At 45.0% G+C, this 21,697-nt stretch overlaps 1 protein-coding gene across 1 annotated transcript; it reads left to right on the plus strand.

Annotated features, from left to right (window-relative positions):
- Positions 1 to 5,616: 5,616 nt before the first annotated feature.
- On the plus strand, positions 5,617 to 20,302 carry LOC132387523 (probable G-protein coupled receptor 139). The gene is made up of 5 exons (XM_059959895.1): positions 5,617 to 5,686; positions 6,812 to 6,950; positions 12,840 to 13,094; positions 19,615 to 19,787; positions 20,115 to 20,302. Exons 1-5 carry the CDS (start codon positions 5,617 to 5,619, stop codon positions 20,300 to 20,302), a joined length of 825 nt encoding a protein of 274 aa, XP_059815878.1.
- The last annotated feature ends 1,395 nt before the right edge of the window (positions 20,303 to 21,697 follow it).

Here is a 21,697-nt window from a genome sequence, read left to right on the forward strand (position 1 = left end):
CCTTTGAGATTTGGACTTCAACAACCCATCAAACCAATGACAGAATGTATCTCTACTGTCCATGGTCCTGAAGCTGCTCACTCTGCACTGTCCATACCTCCCCAAATCTAGAGTAGGCTGCTGTGGCAAATATCCCTGTGCACAGCGCTGTCACTCTTCCTCTCTTGTGAACTTCCATCCAGACTGCCAGTTCTAGCTTCGAATTCATATTAGCCAACAATAACTCCCTCGGCCCTGCGCGATATTATCAGCGTTATCTGAGAAGAATTATAAGAGTGTACGTGGAAACAGACCGACATGTTGGATTGAGATTGGTTAAGTGTTTATCTAAAATGATTATTGGGTTCCCTGTGATATTATATTCATATCGGAGCCCAATCAGAGTCTTTGGGTGGAGAAGTAGTTGCTCAAATCTAATTCATCCTTGCCATTTGCATATCAAATTCAGGAATTTTGGGTAAGTAATCTCTTTGAATTAGAAAGAACCAGTTCTGCTGTATTATTCAGCTCTGCATTTAAATAATTTCGCATAACACTTCGTTTGTATGTCTCTTCCTGCCTGTTTGTCTACCTATTTCTCTCTCTCTCTCACTCTCTCGCTCGCTCCCCTAACACTCTCTCACTCTCTCTCTCTCTCTCTCTCTCTCTCTCTCTCTCTCTCTCTCTCTCTCTCTCTCTCTCTCTCTCTCTCTCTCTCTCTCTCTCTCTCATTCTCTCTCTCTCTCTCCCACCCCCCTCTCTCTTCCCTCTCCCCAATGTGCACCTTTAGCCAGCAATTGCATTGACGAAGCAATAACCCGGTAGCCCCGGTTTCACAATATGCGGATCGGGTTATCTCATTGAGTTATCGGATTACCCCACCCTCCCTGCAGCTTAACTTTAACGTATACTTATGCAGAACCGAAACAGGCCCATCAACCCATCACGTCCTTGCCAGTCATCAGACATGCCGTTACACTAATCATGCACAGACCACGGTCTTACTTTTCCGCTCATCCCACATCCATTTGCCCGAAATAAAGAAGCAAGATATTGCTCCGAAAAAAATAGCGACTATGCTGTTGCCAACAATCTGCTTAAACAGACTTCCCTTCTACTTTACTTATGAGCTTGAAGCAGCGGTTCTTCATCTGCTCGGGGGGTAAACTCTGGCGATTAGTTTTGAGTGTTTTCTGGTTTACAATTACGTCTTCTCTGCAACGAGGTTTTCAGTTATCGATCCGTGAATCTAAAGATTGTCATGTCATTGTCGTAAAACGACACTTCACAGCTATTTCAGCCATTCTGTCTGTCAGTCGTTTTGGAGGAATTCTGCGCCCATCGTGTTTTAATTTTCTTTCTTTAAAACAACATTGGTTTAATTTCTATTGAAACACCGAGGCGCGCATTAGGAATATGACAGGAAAGAGGAATATCCAGGGATCCAACTTCACCTCCGTTCACATGGGGAGTTTTGGAATCCCACACACAAACACCACCAGAGATCAGAATTCAACAGGGGTCTCAGGCGCAGTAAGATAGGGGCTCTTTTACCACGCGGTTACTTTTCCCACTTTGATATTGAACGTGCGTTAATATACTTTATTAAAAATTTGCTTCGTTTGCTTCAAAATACATGTTTGTAACCGAACGCTGTATAAAGTACAGATCTTAAAACCGGTGGGTCTTCTAGTGCTCGGCGATTTCAGGATCATCTTTGCTGACTTATAGGAACCGGATGACTGGGCTGTTGGGTTACCGAAGTGGCTTTCCTATTGAAGACGGAGTGCAGTGGTCGTTCGATCTTATTCGGACTCGATCTTTAACACTTTGCGTTCGGCAGGGACCTGGGTTGGTCCCTCTGTGCGACCTGGACGAAAACTTGGCAGAGCGTCTTTGTGTCTTTGATGATGGTGCACAGGTTGGTGGCTTCATGAACCGCGTAGTGCTTTGGCAAATAATTCAAGGCGTTCGATACATACAAGATGCAATAAGGACAACGTGATGCTTTCTGAGAGGTTATGACCTCTCAGGGATAAAGAGGGGAACCTTTGCTTGGATGAGGAGTATATGTGTGAGGTTTTTCATGAGTACTTTACATCGGAATTTAGGAAAGGGAAGAACGTGCAGGATAGCGAGATCAGTTCTCAGCAGATTGATATGCCGGCGCATTTCCAGGTAAAGGAGTTGTATGTATTGGAACTCTTAAATAACATTACGGTGGTTGTTAGCCTGGGGCCCGACAGGATATGCCCAAGGTTACGGAGAGAGATAGGAAAAGAGATTTGATGGGTTCTTTATCGAGAACTACCTGCCCTCTCTAGTCACAGGCGATGTCCCGGAGGACTGGCTAGTATCTATTGTTCTTCCATTAGTCAAGTAGGGAACTATGGTTAAACCTGGAAATATAGACCAGCGAGTCTCTCGTCAATTTACTGGGAGAATTCCCTGGGATATGGTTCATAAGCACTCCAGTTAATTAGAGAGAGCCAACATGGCTTTATGCGGGGCAAGTCGTATCTTATCAAATTAATTGTATTTCTCACGTGGTGACAAGTGTGGTTGATGAAGGTAGAGCTGTCGATGTTGTGTACATGGATCTAGTGAGGAGTTTGACAAAGTCCCTCAAGGGAGGCTCATCCAGAAGATTGAGATGAACGATGGGGATCTCCTGGGGATTAGTCACTGGGATCCGGAATGAGCTTCCCAGGGAAGACAGAGTACATATTCATGCCGGAGCTCTGTGCTGAGCGGTGTTCTGCAGGGATTTGTACCGGGACCTCTGCAGTGCTTGATGTATATAAATGATATTGATGAAAATGTAGATAGGTGAGTTTGTAAATTTGTGGATCACATGAAAATGGCCGCTGTGGACAGAGTAGACGACTGGCAAAGAATGCACCAGGATATCCGTCAGTTAGAGATATGAGCGGAAAGATGGACGATGGCGTTTAACTCAGTCAAATATGCTGTGTTGCACCTTGGTAGGTCAAATGGAAATTTGCCATACACTGTCAAGTCGATGGCTTTTATCAGAGTTGATGAGCAGTGGGGACACGAGGACCCAGCCGCTGGAATTTGTCGCAGACAGCAGAGAAGTCTGCCGCCTCACAATAGCTTCCCGTAATATCCATCAGCAGCAGTTATATCCGCTGCGATGAGGCACTTTGAGAGGTTGGTCATGAAGCACATCAATTCCAACTGATGAGTTGCTCCCTTCCGATCCCATCTGCATTACGTCACACGACGTCAACAGCAGATGCCATTTCATTGGCTCTTCACTCAGCGCTGGAACATCCGGACAGGAAGCTACTGACGACCGGATGCTCTTCATAGACTCCAGATCAGCATTGAACACCGTCACCCCCTCAGAACCTGTCACCCAGTACATGACCTGAGCTTTAGCATCTCCCGGGAAACTGGATGCTCGATTTCCTCATCGGCAGAGCCCGGTCAGTTCGGATTGTCATTAATATCTCCTCCACATTCACCGCCAGTAGACGTGACAAATGATCAGCGACCAAGGGCGACGTGTTCACAACAGATCACAAAACTACCCGATACTGCAAGGGTGAAAAGACCCCGATGGGAGTTGTATACAGACCCCCGAACAGTGGTAAGGATTTGGCCTACAAATTACACCGGGAGATAGAAAGTGCATGCCGAAAGGGCAATGTTCCCTTCAGCTCACAAAATTACTCCATACTCTTCCTCTTCTAAATACACTTCCTCTTCTGAACGGCGATTCGTTGTAGTGTGTGATATTCCTTTTCAGGATGTACTTTGAGCAGACTAAATGATTCGGGGATTTTGTGATCACCTTGAGGATACGGTGAAGATGAGGGCGGAGACTGCCATCGCTGCGGGGGGCCGCGTTGCTTCCTGATGGCGGGACACGAACACGCGGTCGGCTCCATCACTCCGTGCAGATTAAAGCGTCCAGCGAAATTGAAATGATCGATGATGAGAGCTGAAACCGACCTGGTGATCAGCCAGTCTGTTTGTGTCGGACTGGTCTCCATCTCTTGTCGCTGCTGCCGGCGGGCGGGAGGTGCGGGACTCTCCGGTCTCAATCCGTCAGGTTCATCAGCGGCCATCGGGCTCCTGGATGGGATTCACTGACCAGTGTTGGCCGAATCGATGGTGGTGACGAATCAGCCAATTCGAAATCACTCTCTGCTTGATATATTTTCAGAAACTTCATGTGCTGTTATAGACAAATCCAATACGTCCTGTGTCATTTGAATATCAATGCTTGAGACGTACGCTTCCAGAATTATGGTACTGCTGGCAAGATTACGTTTTGTTTTCCGACATTACAAATATTATATAGAGTTGTTTAACAATACAGCTGAAACGTCTGTCTTCACAGGAGTTTAAACATTTTGGATCATAAATGGGATATTCATTCATAATAAAAGATCGAGTATTCACAGTGCGTTTACTCTAAACTGAAAGAGATTACAGGTTTATATAAAATAACGACTATAGAAGCGTCCAGATTGCAACTATAATTAGCCGTGGATTATAACAGGCGATATAATATTACTTGACATCTTGATGAGGCAGATTTTGAGAATCTTACCTCTCATGAGTTGGATATGGAAACCAATGAGAATGAAGTTAAGGTGTGGAGAATGTTACTTTTCAAAATAGTTTGTGGAGACAGTTTTGTTTTAAACACAGAGATCAGTTGGCGCCCGCAATGTGCCGGAGGGGACTGTTAAAACGACTACAGTTACTATCAGAAAAAAGACAATGAGACAGGCTGCTGGTTGGATAGCAAGCCCGGCAGCACCTCTTCTTTCATGGTGGTGAATAACAGTGGCTGGAATATGGATTTTGTGGCATTTCTGCCTGAGCTCATGGGCGGTTTTTCAAATGCATTAACACTCTGAGGTGAGCGGATAGTTCACCACGTTCTTCACCCTCTCCCAGAACCTGGACTAGATGGCCGCGTAAATAAATGTCTTCGTGTAGAGGTAGTACTTAAACAGCAAAGTCCGACTTGTGAGACATATTCAGACTCGTTCCACTCTGCTCCGGCTAAGTGAATTCAAAATGATAATAATCGGCTAATAATTAACAAAAAACAGATGATAGAATTAAGTGAGTATGTGTGGTCGCCGGCTTGAGTACTGCACATGACTTTTCCAGGCCCAATGTCTATGAGCCCATTCCGTGCCGGAGTCCGCTGCAGGATGGAGGCTGAACAAGAGGGTATTCTTCTGGGGTTGCAGACCCGTGTATGTGCTTGCCTTGGAGGGAGAAACGGAGCTTGTTTTACCGTTGGTCTTTTGTTTCTTGTTGTCTCCCATTCTGTTCTATTCTGTGTGGATTTGCCAAGCATGTAGAGTCTCATGTTCTGGGGAAAAATACCATTCTACTCATGGAGGCATTTCAAAGAGATTTAAAAGTGGTTTATTTTTTCTTGACTACTCATGAAGAATAATGACGGCAGGACAAAATAATAAAAGAAAAACATGATTCATTAGCTGTGTTGCTTACTATATTGTAATTACAATTGTGATTTGCATCCCTGCTGTGACTCTCCCCACGGAGTATACTCTGGACTATAATAACGACGACATTCAGCAAATTGATTCATTGGGATGATCAGGTCTGATTCGCGAGAAGATGGGGTACCCGCTAATTTTCCGGATAGACCGGATCTATTACCCGGTTCTTGCTGCCGTCGGTGTCCCAGGTGAGATAAAGACGACTGAAATTAAATATTATTGTACTACTGTGGTCTGTCGTGTGGAGTGTTTAGTGTGGATAAAAAGCAGCTGGTTTTAATATTTTAATGAAATATTAACGACGTGGAAATGTTCTGCTTCTGTAAAGTTCAATAAATAATCCATATACATAAGTGAAAAAGGCTCTATTTGAAGTACAGGGATCAGATCAGAGATAATTAAGGTCCCTTCTTTAAATGTCGGTTGTTCTGAACATCATGCAGACATATTAAAGCAGTAATGTTTACCCATTATCTTGTTTTCACATCTGCTATTGATGGTGGGTCTCTACTGCTTATTTGGTTCAGTTTGTGGTTCACCAGCGGACTAGAATAAGTGATTTGTCGCGTTATTAGTCAGTGATGCCCATCGCCAGTGGTTCCCATTCTCCTGGAGACTCAGGAGATGCAGATTCTGGAAACTTGCTGGTCTGAACGCAATGCTTCGACCCGAAACGTCGGTAGATACACACTTCTAAGTTTTTTTTTCATTCAAGGCTCTGCCAGACAAAAGTGGACGACTGAGATCCGCCGCTTTCTGAGTAAAACATGTCTCCTCATTTAAATCCTAATGCGTGACTATTATCATTACCCAGTGTAATGTGAGAAGCCCTGCCTGTGGCAGAGAGCACAGAGCAATGGGTCAATTGGATTATTGTCAAGGTTAACCGTACATTAGAGAGACAAAAGGAAATGTGTTTCCCATTCCTTTCTCACCAGTCACTATGTAATTCCAAAATATCACTTGTTCCTTCAAGAAGAGGTAAATACATTAAAAATGCTGGAACTTTTCGGCGGGTGACGGACGCAGCAGATTTGCACAGAGAAAGATATCGAAACATTAGGATCGATCGTGAGTCATCCGGACAGTTGTGATTGTTACTAACATCGCATTTCACTTGTCAACACATCGAGTAACTTCAACAATTAGAGTTAGTTCTTCTATCCTTTCATGCAGGGATAATGTGTAATCATAAAATAAAACAAATTCAAGGCAGAATTTGGAGAAATTGTATTTGACTCTTTATATATTTAAATGGCTTTATCTACGCCGCAATTGTGTCAACATAATTGTAGATTCCCTGTCTCTTGCAGTGAACTTGGTGGCAATTGTGATCCTGTCACGAGGAAGGTGCGGTTTGTCCAAATGCATCACTCGCTACCTGATGGCCATGTCAACGGCGGATCTGCTGGTGGTTATTGTCGAAGTGATAATACGTCGAGTTAATTCCATGTATTTCTCATTGAATTTTCTGTATCTCACGCGAGTGTGTAGCACCAATTTTGTCGTGTACATTATCGCTGTGGACTGTTCTGTCTGGTTTACCGTCGGTTTTACCTTCGATCGCTTTGTGGCAATTTGCTGCCAGAAGCTTCAGTTAAAATATTGCACAGAGAAAACAGCTTCGGTGATTATCGCTGTTGTGATTGTATCAAGCTGCCTGAGGACAATCCCTTTCCATTTTTTGCATGTACCTTTAGTCATCATTAACAACGTTGGATGGGGTTGCGTTGGAACACCTGATTATGTAACATCACCGCTGTGGAGAGCTTACGAGTGGATCGACAGCATCATAACCCCCTTATCACCAATCCTGTTCATTTCACTCTGTAATGCTCTGACCGTCAGACATATTATCGCGGCCAATAAAGTTCGCAAGCAATTCCGAAACAATGGAGAGAATTCAAAGGATGATGCAGAGGAGAAGAATCGGAAGAAGTCCATGATTTTACTTTTCACCATTTCGGCCAATTTCATGTTACTATGGATGATATATGTCGTGCATTCTTTGAACTGGCCGGTGAGGAATTTCTTTTATCATGATCGGTTCTTTAGTGACCCAGTGTATATCGTCCAGGAGGTTGGGGTTATGTTACAGATTCTCAGTTCGTGTACAAACACGTGTATCTATGGATTAACTCAGCGGAAATTCAGAGAGGAACTGAGTAATGGCGCGAAATACATATTTACATTGAACCGGGAAAATGCGCAAACTATAGTTAAACAGGGAAATGTACAGTATATAGATGAGTAGGATTCTGTGATATTGTTAAAAATTATGTGTAGGTTAGGGGGAAATTGGAAATTGAAAATATAGTAATAAATAGAGTTTCATTGTAAAATGTTGTGGAGACCGGGTGAGAGAGAGAGAGAGAGAGAGAGAGAGAGAGAGAGAGAGAGAGTGAGAGAGAGAGAGAGAGAGAGAGAGAGAGAGAGAGAGAGAGAGAGAGAGAGAGAGAGAGAGAGAGAGAGAGAGAGAGAGAGAGAGAGAGAGAGAGAGAGAGAGAGAGAGAGAGAGAGAATGAGAATGAGAATGAATTGATGAATTGTGGTGAATCAGCCACGGTCCCCTATATTTGTGTTGTGCCAAATCTAGATAGTTCACATTGTCATTGTCCTTCTATTTAAATGCTTTCAATTATCTAACTCCACAACCCTTAAAGGATTAGTATCGTACACTTTCAGTAATGTTTATGGAAATAATCTCCAGTGTATCTCAGTTAACAATGAGTTCCGAAAAACGTCCGCTTGATCGGGACTCTCCCACATGTGGAGGCATCTCACTTGGCTGCTGTCTGTGATGCTTTTTCATTTTCTGCCTTTGATGACGTGGATTGCCCGAAAGTGGTCGAGTTCACTCTTGTATTATATAATCATATAACCATATAACAATCACAGCACGGAAACAGGCCATCTCGGCCCTCCTAGTCCATGCCGAAATCTTAATCTCACCTAGTCCCACCTACCCGCACTCAGCCCATAACCCTCCACTCCTTTCCTGTCCGTATACCTATCCAAATTTACCTTAAATGACACAACTGAATTGGCCCCTACTACTTCTACAGGAAGCTCATTCCACACAGCTATCACTCTCTGAGTAAAGAAATACCCCCTCGTGTTTCCCTTAAACTTCTGCCCCCTAACTCTCAGATCATGTCCTCTCGTTTGAATCTCCCCTACTCTCAATGGAAACAGCCTATTCACGTCAACTCTATCTATCCCTCTCAAAATTTTAAATACCTCGATCAAATCCCCCCTCAACCTTCTACGCTCCAATGATTATAGACCGAACTTGTTCAACCTTTCTTTGTAACTTAATTGCTGAAACCCAGGTAACAACCTAGTAAATGGTCTCTGCACTCTCTCTAATTTATTGATATCTTTCCTATAATTCGGTGACCAGAACTGTACACAATATTCCAAATTTGGCCTTACCAATGCCTTGTACAATTCCGGATACATTCGCTCTTTTGAATGCCTTCCATGTTCAAAGCTCAAAGTTCACGGTAACTTTCCGATCGAAGTACATGTGTGTTACCATATACAACCCTGAGAATTGTTTTCATACGGGCAGACATAGTAAATCTAAGAAATACAACAGAGTCAATGAACAGGCGGACCCAACCTGATGGCCAATAACCAATCTGAAAATACAACTGGAAAAAGTAATAATTAAGCCGGAAATATTCAGCAAATGCGATCAAGAATGTTTGAAAATGAGTCGATAGGCTGTGGGAACAGTTGAGTAATGGGCAAGTGGAGTTTTAAAACTGTGCTTGATTGCTGGCATGAAGTTCGTCAAACATAGAAAAGCTCCAGCAATATGCAGGCCCTTCGGCCCACAAAGCTGTACTGAGCATGTCCTTACCTTAGAACTACCTCGGCTTACCCATAGTCCTCTATTTTTCTGAGCTCCATGTACCCATTCCGGAGTCTCTTTAAAGACCCTGTCGTTTCCGCCTCCACCACCATCGCCGGCAGCCCATTCCATACACTCACCACTCTCTGCGTAAAAAAAAACTTACCCCTGACGTCTCCTCTGTCCCTGATTCCAGGCACCTTAAAACTGAGTACGCTCATGTTAGCCATATCCCTCCTGGGAAAAAGCCGCTGACTACTCAGACGATCAATCCCTCTCATCAGCTTATACACCTCTATCCGGTCACCTGTAATTATTCAGCAGGAAATATTCAGCAAATCTGATGAAGGCTATTTTACCTTTATAAATATTATTCCCCTTTAAATAAATAAATCAGGATTTACTTTCCTTACATTTTCCAATGCAGTAGAATTATAGCTACAGCCATCGTTTGCTCTCTGTTTTTATTCTTTTTTACTTTCTCCAGTACTACATTCGCTAACAATTAGCTATTGTCTTTGGCCCGTCTAAACTCTTCTGAAAAATACAGTTGAGGTTGATCATTCTACACTGAAGTGAACCGAACCTTACACCGTAAGCCAGCAATTGGGACAACAGTCTTTGGTCTGGTGAAAATGCCACACCACATTACAATTCCCCATTCTATTCCCGCCCCTACCCCCACTACAGCAGTGACCACGTGACCTCCCGCTAAATCCCTTTCATTCTTCACGTCCATTAAACTTTCAAATGATGATCTCATCCGATCGCCTCTCACCGTTACGCATCGTGCCGGGTTTTACTGATTCAGTAAACAGCTGAAGGCATAGTTTGGTAACTGAAGCGTTGCCACTTCACTCGCTCAAGCCTCTCTCCCGGGGACCAATTTTAACCTGAGACACACCTTATTACTGGGAGTCTTTGGAAAAGCGGCTCCTCTGCCCGGCGCTATCAGCCACTGGACTCCGCGGCGAGAAACTGACCTGTCGCAGGCTCCGTACGTCTCGGGTGTTCACGACTCTGGTCCGGCCAAACCCGTGAGGTTGGGATGTCTCTCCCACCCAGACCCCGGTTTGAGTGAATGCTGTGTGATTTACTGTCCCCCTGCAATCGCCCGTCGGCAAGAAATAACAGATCGTGAACTGTGTTATTGCGGGGAAGCTAGAGATGAGTTTTATTAGACAGAGAATAACGGGTGAGTGGAAAATCCTGCCAGAAGTGGTGGTAGAGGCTGAAACTTCACCCAAACTCTAGGATAGGTACATGGATGACAGAAAAATGCAGTGATATGTTGGAAAGGAGGGTTGGATTGATCTTGGAGTAGGTGGAAAGATCGCACAACATCGGGGACCGAAGGGTGTGTACTGCATTTTAATGTTTGATGTTCTTTGTTCGAAATGTTCAGACGCCCATCGAGTCCAAGTGATTTTTATTTTAAAGAATATGTGAAACATTGAATATGTGAATCATGATGTTAGTTAGCAGATTAACTAACTAAGCGCTCAGTGAGTTGGGCGGCCTCCTGTCATTCTCAGCCCCACGAGTTTAGCGTGGAACAACAACACAGTGTCAACTGTATTTAAACCCTGCGTTGTTTGAGGAGCGTTTTCATTGACCAGTCCACCTTTACACCAGGGAAGATGTCATTTATAACAGGAGGTCAGTTCGAATGTGAGATCATCGGGCTTTATCCTTTACCGATATCGGGGAGCTGTCGGGTTTATGCCGGGGAATGAACTCCAATCGGCAGTAAAAGTGCTCACTTCATTTTACCAGGTCTGCCTCCAATAAAGAGAAAATCCACTACCCTCTGTGCCCTCAGAGGCCGGTAGCAAGGAGAAAATATTTCACATGGAAAGAGATGGACATGCCCACTTCCATTTGGACAATTACGTCACTGTACAGAGAGAAAGTTTTATTACAACACCAAAGAGTTTAATCTGTTTTGTCGGTACTCTGGGGATTTCCAATTAAATATTACAAACTATTTATATGACATATATGACACCCACTGACATAGTCACTATATTCCATCTTCTTAAATCTGTTATTTATTTTCATGATCGATCTGAAGCGTCGCTATCCCGTGGAGATTAGCAGCTGTATAAATTCAGGGTTGAGGAAGATTTCTCCCATTTATTTACATTCGGAACGACTGTCGGCTGCTGAAATCCTCTGTTCAACTCACTCAGAAAATGCTGGAAACATTTTTCCGCATCAGGAATACATACTATCTTGTCATTGTGGCTATCGGTGTACCTGGTAAGCAATGTTGAGTGTTGTGTCATGTTTTAACAAAAGTCATGAACACTATCATTGATGATAATGATATGCGACTTGATGAAAGACGGAAGCTGTGTGAATAGAATATCATGTCAATGACAGAAAAGTCAGATATGGTCTCATAAAATCTCATAATATCTTGTAACGTTACAGTGAACAGCGAGACAATCAGCATAGTGATTTCTGTCTGTCTTATGGGACCGTGTGTTATTTCATTCTCTGGAATCACTTGTCATGAATGTCAGAGGCTATAGACTGAATTGTTCCGTTTGCATTTTCTCTCTGATTCTCATACCTCACATTCCTTCTCCATTCAGCCGCACTGTGATCTGAGGATTTGACACAATTTCAGTGTGACCGGTGTCGCGTTGCTGTGAAAAATGCCGGAGTTCACACACATTCATTCCAGGTGAAGACGAGCAATGGGATGGGAATCATGGAAACCCAAGTTTAACAAAAGCCTGTTTATTCCCCTCCATCGCTGCAGCCCGACTTGCTGACTTCCTCCAGCGTTTTGTGTGTGTTCTTCATCACCAGTCATTGTTTCTCCATCCTGATCGAAAATATCACATTCAGATTTCCATCCTGTTTAACTGTACCGGGAAGTCAAGTATTCTGGTCCTTTAATCGGAGGATTTCATATCAACAGTTTAATTATTTTGCTGTTGTTTTGACCTTTCTCCGGTTCAGTTTGATGGTTGAAATTGGGTTACCTTTATTTCTGCAAACTGCAGCCGACCCGGTCGGTACTAGAAGTAAGTAATCGCCGGTTCCACAACGAGTGGAAGGAAAGAAAGAGATGGACCCGATTCTAGATGTTTTCCCTCTCTGACGTCATGTCCACACGGTATCAGATTATATAATATTTACGACATTCTGTCCATTTTATTAGTTAACGATAATACCGTTTACATTTGTATACGATACTTGCCGATACATGACATGGAAAGTATCTGAGCATTAGTTCGTATGTTTCTGCTTGTCCACCCTGCAGTTAATTTGGTGGCGATTGTGATCCTGTCTGGAGGAAAGTGCGGCCTCTCCAGATGCACCAGTCGGTATCTCGTAGCCATGGCAGTGGCGGATCTACTCACCGTCCTCACTGCGGTTATGAAAAAGATGCGATTTTACGTACCGGGTTCATTTCTCGACATCTACCCTTTGTGCAGTATAATCTTTGTTCTGCAATGTGCTTCCAGAGACTGTTCGGTTTGGCTCACCGTCACTTTCACCTTCGATCGATTTGTAGCTATTTGCTGCCGGAAACTGAAAGCACATTTTTGCACCGGCAAAATGGCGGCCTTGGTCTTGTCGTCAACTTTCATCGTTGTCTGTTTGAAAAACATTCCGTTCTACTTCATACCCAAACCGAGTAAGGTGGTTAATGGGGTTCTCTGGTTTTGTAAACTGAACCCCAGTTATTACACTGAGCCCGGCTGGGTCGCATTTGACAGGTTGGACAAGAGTTTAACCCCGTTGATCCCGGTCGCTGTCATTTTGCTCCTCAACACCCTGACGGTCAGACACATTATAGTGGCCAGTCGAATACGCGAAGGACTGAGAGGGAAGAGGAAGGGAGAAAATCAGACTGACCCGGAGATGGAGAGCAGGAGGAGGTCTATCATCTTACTCTTCGCCATATCCGGCAGCTTTATCCTTCTATGGCTGGTCACTGTTATAAATTTCTTTAAGTATAATGTTGGGGCAACAGATGCCAATAATTATACGGATTCTGATGTTATCCTTGAGGCAATCGGGTACATGTTGCAGAATTTGAGTTGCTGCACGAATACGTTTATTTACGGGGTGACCCAGTCCAGGTTCAGGGAGCAGTTCATAAACGCAGTGAAATTCCCGGTGACCTCGGTCAAGCGCTTCATCAATACACGAAGAAATTGAGGACAGCCAGAGACAGCTCAGTGTTTCCGGACCACCCCCTCATGTTACCCCACCCCCGCTAGTAGCGTGATTAAAGGGGTCACACAAAATAATGTCTGGCTGTACATCGTACTGGAGACGAGATGGGAACATTATCACAATTCTGGTTTTAAGTTTGGGTGCGTAGCCTGTGATTTGCATTTTTCGATCCTGTGACTGCTCCTCCGTCAGGAGTTTTTATTCTCTCTCGATACCCACTCTGCCGTTTCCGGGTCACACTCTGTTCATACCTGGGCAAATCTTGCCGCTGCCGGAATTCGACCTGGTACAGAGCAAGCGAATGGATCTTCACAGACAGTCACATTCATTGTGTTCCTTGCAGATCTCCACCGATTGCCTGTTTCCCAGCTCAAGCCTTAAAGCACAATTATTTACCTTACCTTGATTAATATTTTTCCCCTATAAATGAACCAGAATTTATTTTTCTTACTTCCGCGGTAGGAATACAGCGACAGACGTAGTTTACTGATATAGTGGCTTTCCATTCTCCTGTACTAAATTCGCCACCAATAAGCTCTATACTCTGGTCCGTCCAAGCTGTTCTGAAAACCACAGTTCACGTTGATTTCCCTGCCTCCATTGTACGCTGAAGTGAGCGGAACCTCACAATGCGAACCAGCTATTGGGACAACAGTCTTCGTTCTGGTGAAAATGCCTCACCATGTTACAATGCCCCATTCTATTTCCGCCCCTCCCCCACTACAGCAGTGACCCACCGCGTGACCTATTGGGACAACAGTCTTCGGTCTGGTGAAAATGCCTCAGCATGTTACAATGCCCCATTCTATGCCCGCCCCTCCCCCTGTGATCCCCCACGTGACCTATTGGGACAACAGTCTTCGGTCTGGTGAAAATGCCTCACCATGTTACAATGCCCCATTCTATTCCCGCCCCTCCCCCCACTACAGCAGTGACCCACCGCGTGACCGATTGGGACAACAGTCTTCGGTCTGGTGAAAATGCCTCAGCATGTTACAATGCCCCATTCTATGCCCGCCCCTCCCCCAGTGATCCCCCACGTGACCTATTGGGACAACACTCTTCGGTCTGGTGAAAATGTTTCACCATGTTACAATGCGCCATTCTATTCCCGACCCTCCCCCCACTACAGCAGTGATCCACCACGTGACCTATTGGGACAACAGTCTTCGTTCTGGTGAAAATGCCTCACCATGTTACAATGCCCCATTCTATTCCCGCCCCTCCCCCCACTACAGCAGTGACCCACCGCGTGACCTATTGGGACAACAGTCTTCGGTCTGGTGAAAATGCCTCAGCATGTTACAATGCCCCATTCTATGCCCGCCCCTCCCCCAGTGATCCCCCACGCGACCTATTGGGACAACAGTCTTCGTTCTGGTGAAAATGCCTCACCATGTTACAATGCGCCATTCTATTCCCGACCCTCCCCCCCCCCACTACAGCAGTGATCCACCGCGTGACCTCCCGCTAAATCCCTTTCATTCTTCACGTCCATTAAACTTTCAAATGATGATCTCATCAGATCGCCTCTCACCGTTACGCATCATGCAGGGTTTTATCGATTCAGTAAAAAGCTGAAGGCATAGTTTGGTAACTAAAACATTTCCACTCCACTCGCTCAAGCCTCTCTCCCGGGGACCAATTTTAACCTGAGACACACCTTATTACTGGGCGTCTTTGGAAAAGCGGCTCCTCTGCCCGGCGCTATCAGCCACTGGACTCCGCGGCGAGAAACTGACCTGTCGCAGGCTCCGTACGTCTCGGGTTTTCACGACTCCGGTCCGGCCAAACCCGTGAGGTTGGGATGTCTCTCCCACCCAGACCACGGTTTGAGTGAATGCGGTGTGATTTCCTGTCCCCCTGCAATCGCCCGTCGGCAAGAAATAACAGATCGTGAACTGTGTACAGTTATAAAGAAAGTATATTCACGAACCTTAACTTAGCGAAATAGTTATTAAAGAAAACAAAAGGTCTCATTATAATTAAACAACGAAATGTAGACGTGGAGCTCATCTTGAAGTTGTCTTTCACTCACGCTCTCCGCCCTCGGTCTGTGTGGAAATACACTCCACCTTCCGAATGTCTCTCGGTATCCATCCCGAACAAACGGGCTCTCCCCCGGGAGTGTCGGCCTTCCTCCTTGAAGCCATTCACCTGCACCAAACACACTGTGCCGCAGGGACAGCATCCTCAGCCATCTTCCCCCCGTCTTCTCCCAGCTCCCCCAAAAGGACATCGCCCCACCCTAGTGTCCCCCACAAAACCCTCTCGGTCCAGAATTCCCTCGACTGTCTGACACCAGATTCCTCAGCTGAACAACAAAGCCCCTTATCTCAGCTCAAACCCAAACAGTCTGAGAGCAGAACAGACTGTCCTTACAGATCCGCTGAAATGAAATACCTACAGCCTGGCAGAGAATAAATAATCTGAACCAGGGCGTTACACCTGCAATCCTGAATCGCTGTGTCTAACTTTATCTATTGGCGTCCGCTGTCTGATAGTAGGACAGGATTGCGTGCTTAATGTCACAGCGTTTGAATGCTTTAGAAAATTCATAGAGGGAGATAAACGATAAGAGGGAGTTGGACAACTAATCACAGAAATACCACAACTGCACTCAGAGGGGGTCTATGGGTGGAACTCAGAACAGGAAGGGTGCAATCACTCTGACGGCATTGTACTACAGAGCCCCCAATAGTCACCGGGACATTGAGCAACAGATATGCGGTCAGATTCAGGAAAGGTGTAAAAACTATTGTTGTCATGGGGGATTTCAACATCCTGACAATAAGCTGGGAACTCTTGAATGGAAGAGGTTTCGACGGGGAAGAATTTGCCAGGTGCATCCGGGAGGGTTTGTTAAACCAATGTGTTGATAGAGCATCAGGAGGAGGGGCTGCAGTGGATCCTGTGTTGGATAATGAACCCGGCGAGGTGACCAACCCATCAGCAGGTCAATAGACAGGAAACAGTGAGCACAACTCCTGATAACACCAGAGCCCATGGAATTCAGGAAAGTGGGGTAAATATAAAGAAGATGTGACGAGAAGTATTTTTTGCACAGATGGTGATGGGTGCTTGGACTGGGCTGCCTGGTGTGGTGGTTTTAGCTGTCATTTTGATAGACATACAGATGTGATTAAAATGGAAGGAGATGGACATTTTGTAGGCAGAAACGGTTGGTTCACTGAGCCGCAATGAGTTTGGCACAATATTGTGGCCCAAGATCCTGTTTCCTTGTAGAACTGTTCTATGTTCTATGTTCTCTCTCTCTCTCTATCTCTCTCTCTCTCTCTCTCTCTCTCTCTCTCTCTCTCTCTCTCTCTCTCTCTCTCTCTCTCTCTCTCTCTCTCTCACACACACACACACACACACACACACACACGCACACACACACACACACACACACACACACACACACACACACACACACACACACGCACACACGCACACGCACGCACACACACACACACACACACACACACACACACACACACACACACACACACACACACACGCACACACACACACACACACACACACACACACACACACACGATGTGTGCGGCTTCTCTCTTTGGAACGGCGGAGGATGAGAGGTGGCGTTTTAGAGTTGTACGATATGACAAACGGCATAGATGGAGTGGATAGCCAGAGTCGTTTATCCAGGTGGGAAATGGCCAACATGAATATCCATCATTTAAGGGGATTGGAGGAAGTTATTGCGGGGAAGCTAGAGATGAGTTTTATTAGACAGAGAATAACGGGTGCGTGTTAAATCCTGCCAGAAGTGGTGGTAGAGGCTGAAACATCACACAGACTCTAGGATAGGTACATGGATGACAGAAAAATGCAGTGATATGTTGGAAAGGAGGGTTGGATTGATCTTGGAGTAGGTGGAAAGATCGCACTACATCGGGGACCGAAGGGTGTGTACTGCATTTTAATGTTTGATGTTCTTTGTTCGAAATGTTCAGACGCCCATCGAGTCCAAGTGATTTTTATTTTAAAGAATATGTGAAACATGGAATATGTGAATCATGATGTTAGTTAGCAGATTAACTAACTAAGCGCTCAGTGAGTTGGGCGGCCTCCTGTCATTCTCAGCCCCACGAGTTTAGCGTGGAACAACAACACAGTGTCAACTGGATTTAAACCCCGCGTTGTTTGAGGAGCGTTTTCATTGGCCAGTCCACCTTTACACCAGGGAAGATGTCATTTATAACAGGAGGTCAGTTCGAATATGAGATCATCGGGCTTTATCCTTTTCCGATATCGGGGAGCTGTCGGGTTTATGCCGGGGAATGAACTCCAATCTGCAGTAAAAGTGCTCACTTCATTTTACCAGGTCTGCCTCCAATAAAGAGAAAATCCACTACCCTCTGTGCCCTCAGAGGCCGGTAGCAAGGAGAAAATATTTCACATGGAAAGAGATGGACATGCCCACTTCCATTTGGACAATTACGTCACTGTACAGAGAGAAAGTTTTATTACAACACCAAAGAGTATAATCTGTTTTGTCGGTACTCTGGGGATTTCCAATTAAATATTACAAACTATTTATATGACATATATGACACCCACTGACATAGTCACTATATTCCATCTTCTTAAATCTGTTATTTATTTTCATGATCGATCTGAAGCGTCGCCATCCCGTGGAGATTAGCAGCTGTATAAATTCAGGGTTGAGGAAGATTTCTCCCATTTATTTACTTTCGGAACGACTGTCGGCTGCTGACATCCTCTGTTCAGCTCACTCAGAAAATGCTGGAAACATTTTTCCGCATCAGGAATACATACTATCTTGTCATTGTGGCTATCGGTGTACCTGGTAAGCAATGTTGAGTGTTGTGTCATGTTTTAACAAAAGTCATGAACACTATCATTGATGATAATGATATGCGACTTGATGAAAGACGGAAGCTGTGTGAATAGAATATCATGTCAATGACAGAAAAGTCAGATATGGTCTCATAAAATCTCATAATATCTTGTAACGTTACAGTGAACAGCGAGACAATCAGCATAGTGATTTCTGTCTGTCTTATGGGACCGTGTGTTATTTCATTCTCTGGAATCACTTGTCATGAATGTCAGAGGCTATAGACTGAATTGTTCCGTTTGCATTTTCTCTCTGATTCTCATACCTCACATTCCTTCTCCATTCAGCCACACTGTGATCTGAGGATTTGACACAATTTCAGTGTGACCGGTGTCGCGTTGCTGTGAAAAATGCCGGAGTTCACACACATTCATTCCAGGTGAAGACGAGCAATGGGATGGGAATCATGGAAACCCAAGTTTAACAAAAGCCTGTTTATTCCCCTCCATCGCTGCAGCCCGACTTGCTGACTTCCTCCAGCGTTTTGTGTGTGTTCTTCATCACCAGTCATTGTTTCTCCATCCTGATCGAAAATATCACATTCAGATTTCCATCCTGTTTAACTGTACCGGGAAGTCAAGTATTCTGGTCCTTTAATCGGAGGATTTCATATCAACAGTTTAATTACTTTGCTGTTGTTTTGACCTTTCTCCGGTTCAGTTTGATGGTTGAAATTGGGTTACCTTTATTTCTGCAAACTGCAGCCGACCCGGTCGGTACTAGAAGTAAGTAATCGCCGGTTCCACAACGAGTGGAAGGAAAGAAAGAGATGGACCCGATTCTAGATGTTTTCCCTCGCTGACCTCATGTCCACACGGTATCAGATTATATAATATTTACGACATTCTGTCCATTTTAATAGTTAACGATAATACCGTTTACATTTGTATACGATACTTGCCGATACATGACATGGAAAGTATCTGAGCATTAGTTCGTATGTTTCTGCTTGTCCACCCTGCAGTTAATTTGGTGGCGATTGTGATCCTGTCTGGAGGAAAGTGCGGCCTCTCCAGATGCACCAGTCGGTATCTCGTAGCCATGGCAGTGGCGGATCTACTCACCGTCCTCACTGCGGTTATGAAAAAGATGCGATTTTACGTACCGGGTACATTTCTCGACATCTACCCTTTGTGCAGTATAATCTTTGTTCTGCAATGTGCTTCCAGAGACTGTTCGGTTTGGCTCACCGTCACTTTCACCTTCGATCGATTTGTAGCTATTTGCTGCCGGAAACTGAAAGCACATTTTTGCACCGGCAAAATGGCGGCCTTGTTCTTGTCGTCAACATGCATCGTTGTCTGTTTGAAAAACATCCCGTTCTACTTCATATCCAAACCGAGTAAGGTGGTTAATGGGGTTCTCTGGTTTTGTAAACTGAACCCCAGTTATTACACTGAGCCCGGCTGGGTCGCATTTGACAGGTTGACCCCGTTGATCCCGGTCTCTGCCATTTTGCTCCTCAACACCCTGACGGTCAGACACATTATAGTGGCCAGTCGAATACGCGAAGGACTGAGAGGGAAGAGGAAGGGGGAAAATCAGACTGACCCGGAGATGGAGAGCAGGAGGAGGTCTATCATCTTACTCTTCGCCATATCCGGCAGCTTTATCCTTCTATGGCTGGTCACTGTTATAAATTTCTTTAAGTATAATGTTGGGGCAACAGATGCCAATAATTATACCGATTCAGAATTCATCATCAGTGCAATCGGGTACATGTTGCAGAATTTGAGTTGCTGCACGAATACGTTTATTTACGGGGTGACCCAGTCCAGGTTCCGGGAGCAGTTCATAAACGCACTGAAATTCCCGGTGACATCGGTCAAGCGCTTCATCAATGAACAAAGGAATTGAGGACAGCCAGAGACAGCTCAGTGTTTCCGGACTACCCCCTCATGTTACCCCACCCCCGCTAGTATCGTGATTAAAGGGTTCACACAAAATAATGTCTGGCTGTACATCGTACTGGAGATGAGATGGGAACATTATCACAATTCTGGTTTTAAGTTTGGGTGCGTAGCCTGTGATTTGCATTTTTCGATCCTGTGACTGCTCCTCCGTCAGGAGTTTTTATTCTCTCTCGATACCCACTCTGCCGTTTCCGGGTCACACTCTGTTCATACCTGGGCAAATCTTGCCGCTGCCGGAATTCGACCTGGTACAGAGCAAGCGAATGGATCTTCACAGACAGTCACATTCATTGTGTTCCTTGCAGATCTCCACCGATTGCCTGTTTCCCAGCTCAAGCCTTAAAGCACAATTACATTTACCTTACCTTGATTAATATTTTTCCCCTATAAATGAACCAGAATTTATTTTTCTTACTTCCGCGGTAGGAATACAGCGACAGACGTAGTTTACTGATATAGTGGCTTTCCATTCTCCTGTACTAAATTCGCCACCAATAAGCTCTATACTCTGGTCCGTCTAAGCTGTTCTGAAAACTACAGTTCACGTTGATCTCCCTGCCTCCTTTGTACGCTGAAGTGAGCGGAACCTCACAGTGCGAACCAGCTATTGGGACAACAGTCTTCGGTCTGGTGAAAATGCCCCACCATGTTACAATGTCCCATTCTATTCCCCCCCTCCCCCCACTACAGCAGTGATCCCCCACGTGACCTATTGGGACAACAGTCTTCGTTCTGGTGAAAATGCCCCACCATGTTACAATGCGCCATTCTATTCCCGACCCTCCCCCCACTACAGCAGTGACCACGTGACCTCCAGCTAAGTCCTTCTCATTCTTCACGTCCGTTAAACTTTCAAATGATGATCTCATCAGATCGCCACTCACCGTTACGCATCATGCAGGGTTTTATCGATTCAGTAAAAAGCTGAAGGCATAGTTTGGTAACTAAAACATTTCCACACCATTCGCTCAAGCCTCTCTTCCGGGGATCAATTTTAACCTGAGACACACCTTATTACTGGGCGTCTTTGGAAAAGCGGCTCCTCTGCCCGGCGCTATCAGCCACTGGACTCCGCGGCGAGAAACTGACCTGTCACAGACTCCGTACGTCTCGGGTGTTCACGACTCTGGTCCGGCCAAACCCGTGAGGTTGGGATGTCTCTCTCACCCAGACCCCGGTTTGAGTGAATGCTGAGTGATTTACTGTCCTCCTGCAATCGCCCGTCGGCAAGAAATAACAGATCGTGTACAGTAATAAAGAGGGTATATTTATGAACGTTAACCTGACCAAATAGTTATTAAGAATATTTTTGAATGTTAACCTGACCAAATAGTTATTA

This window comes from Hypanus sabinus, unplaced genomic scaffold (genome assembly GCF_030144855.1).
Source record: "Hypanus sabinus isolate sHypSab1 unplaced genomic scaffold, sHypSab1.hap1 scaffold_194, whole genome shotgun sequence".
Lineage (NCBI taxonomy): Eukaryota > Metazoa > Chordata > Chondrichthyes > Myliobatiformes > Dasyatidae > Hypanus > Hypanus sabinus.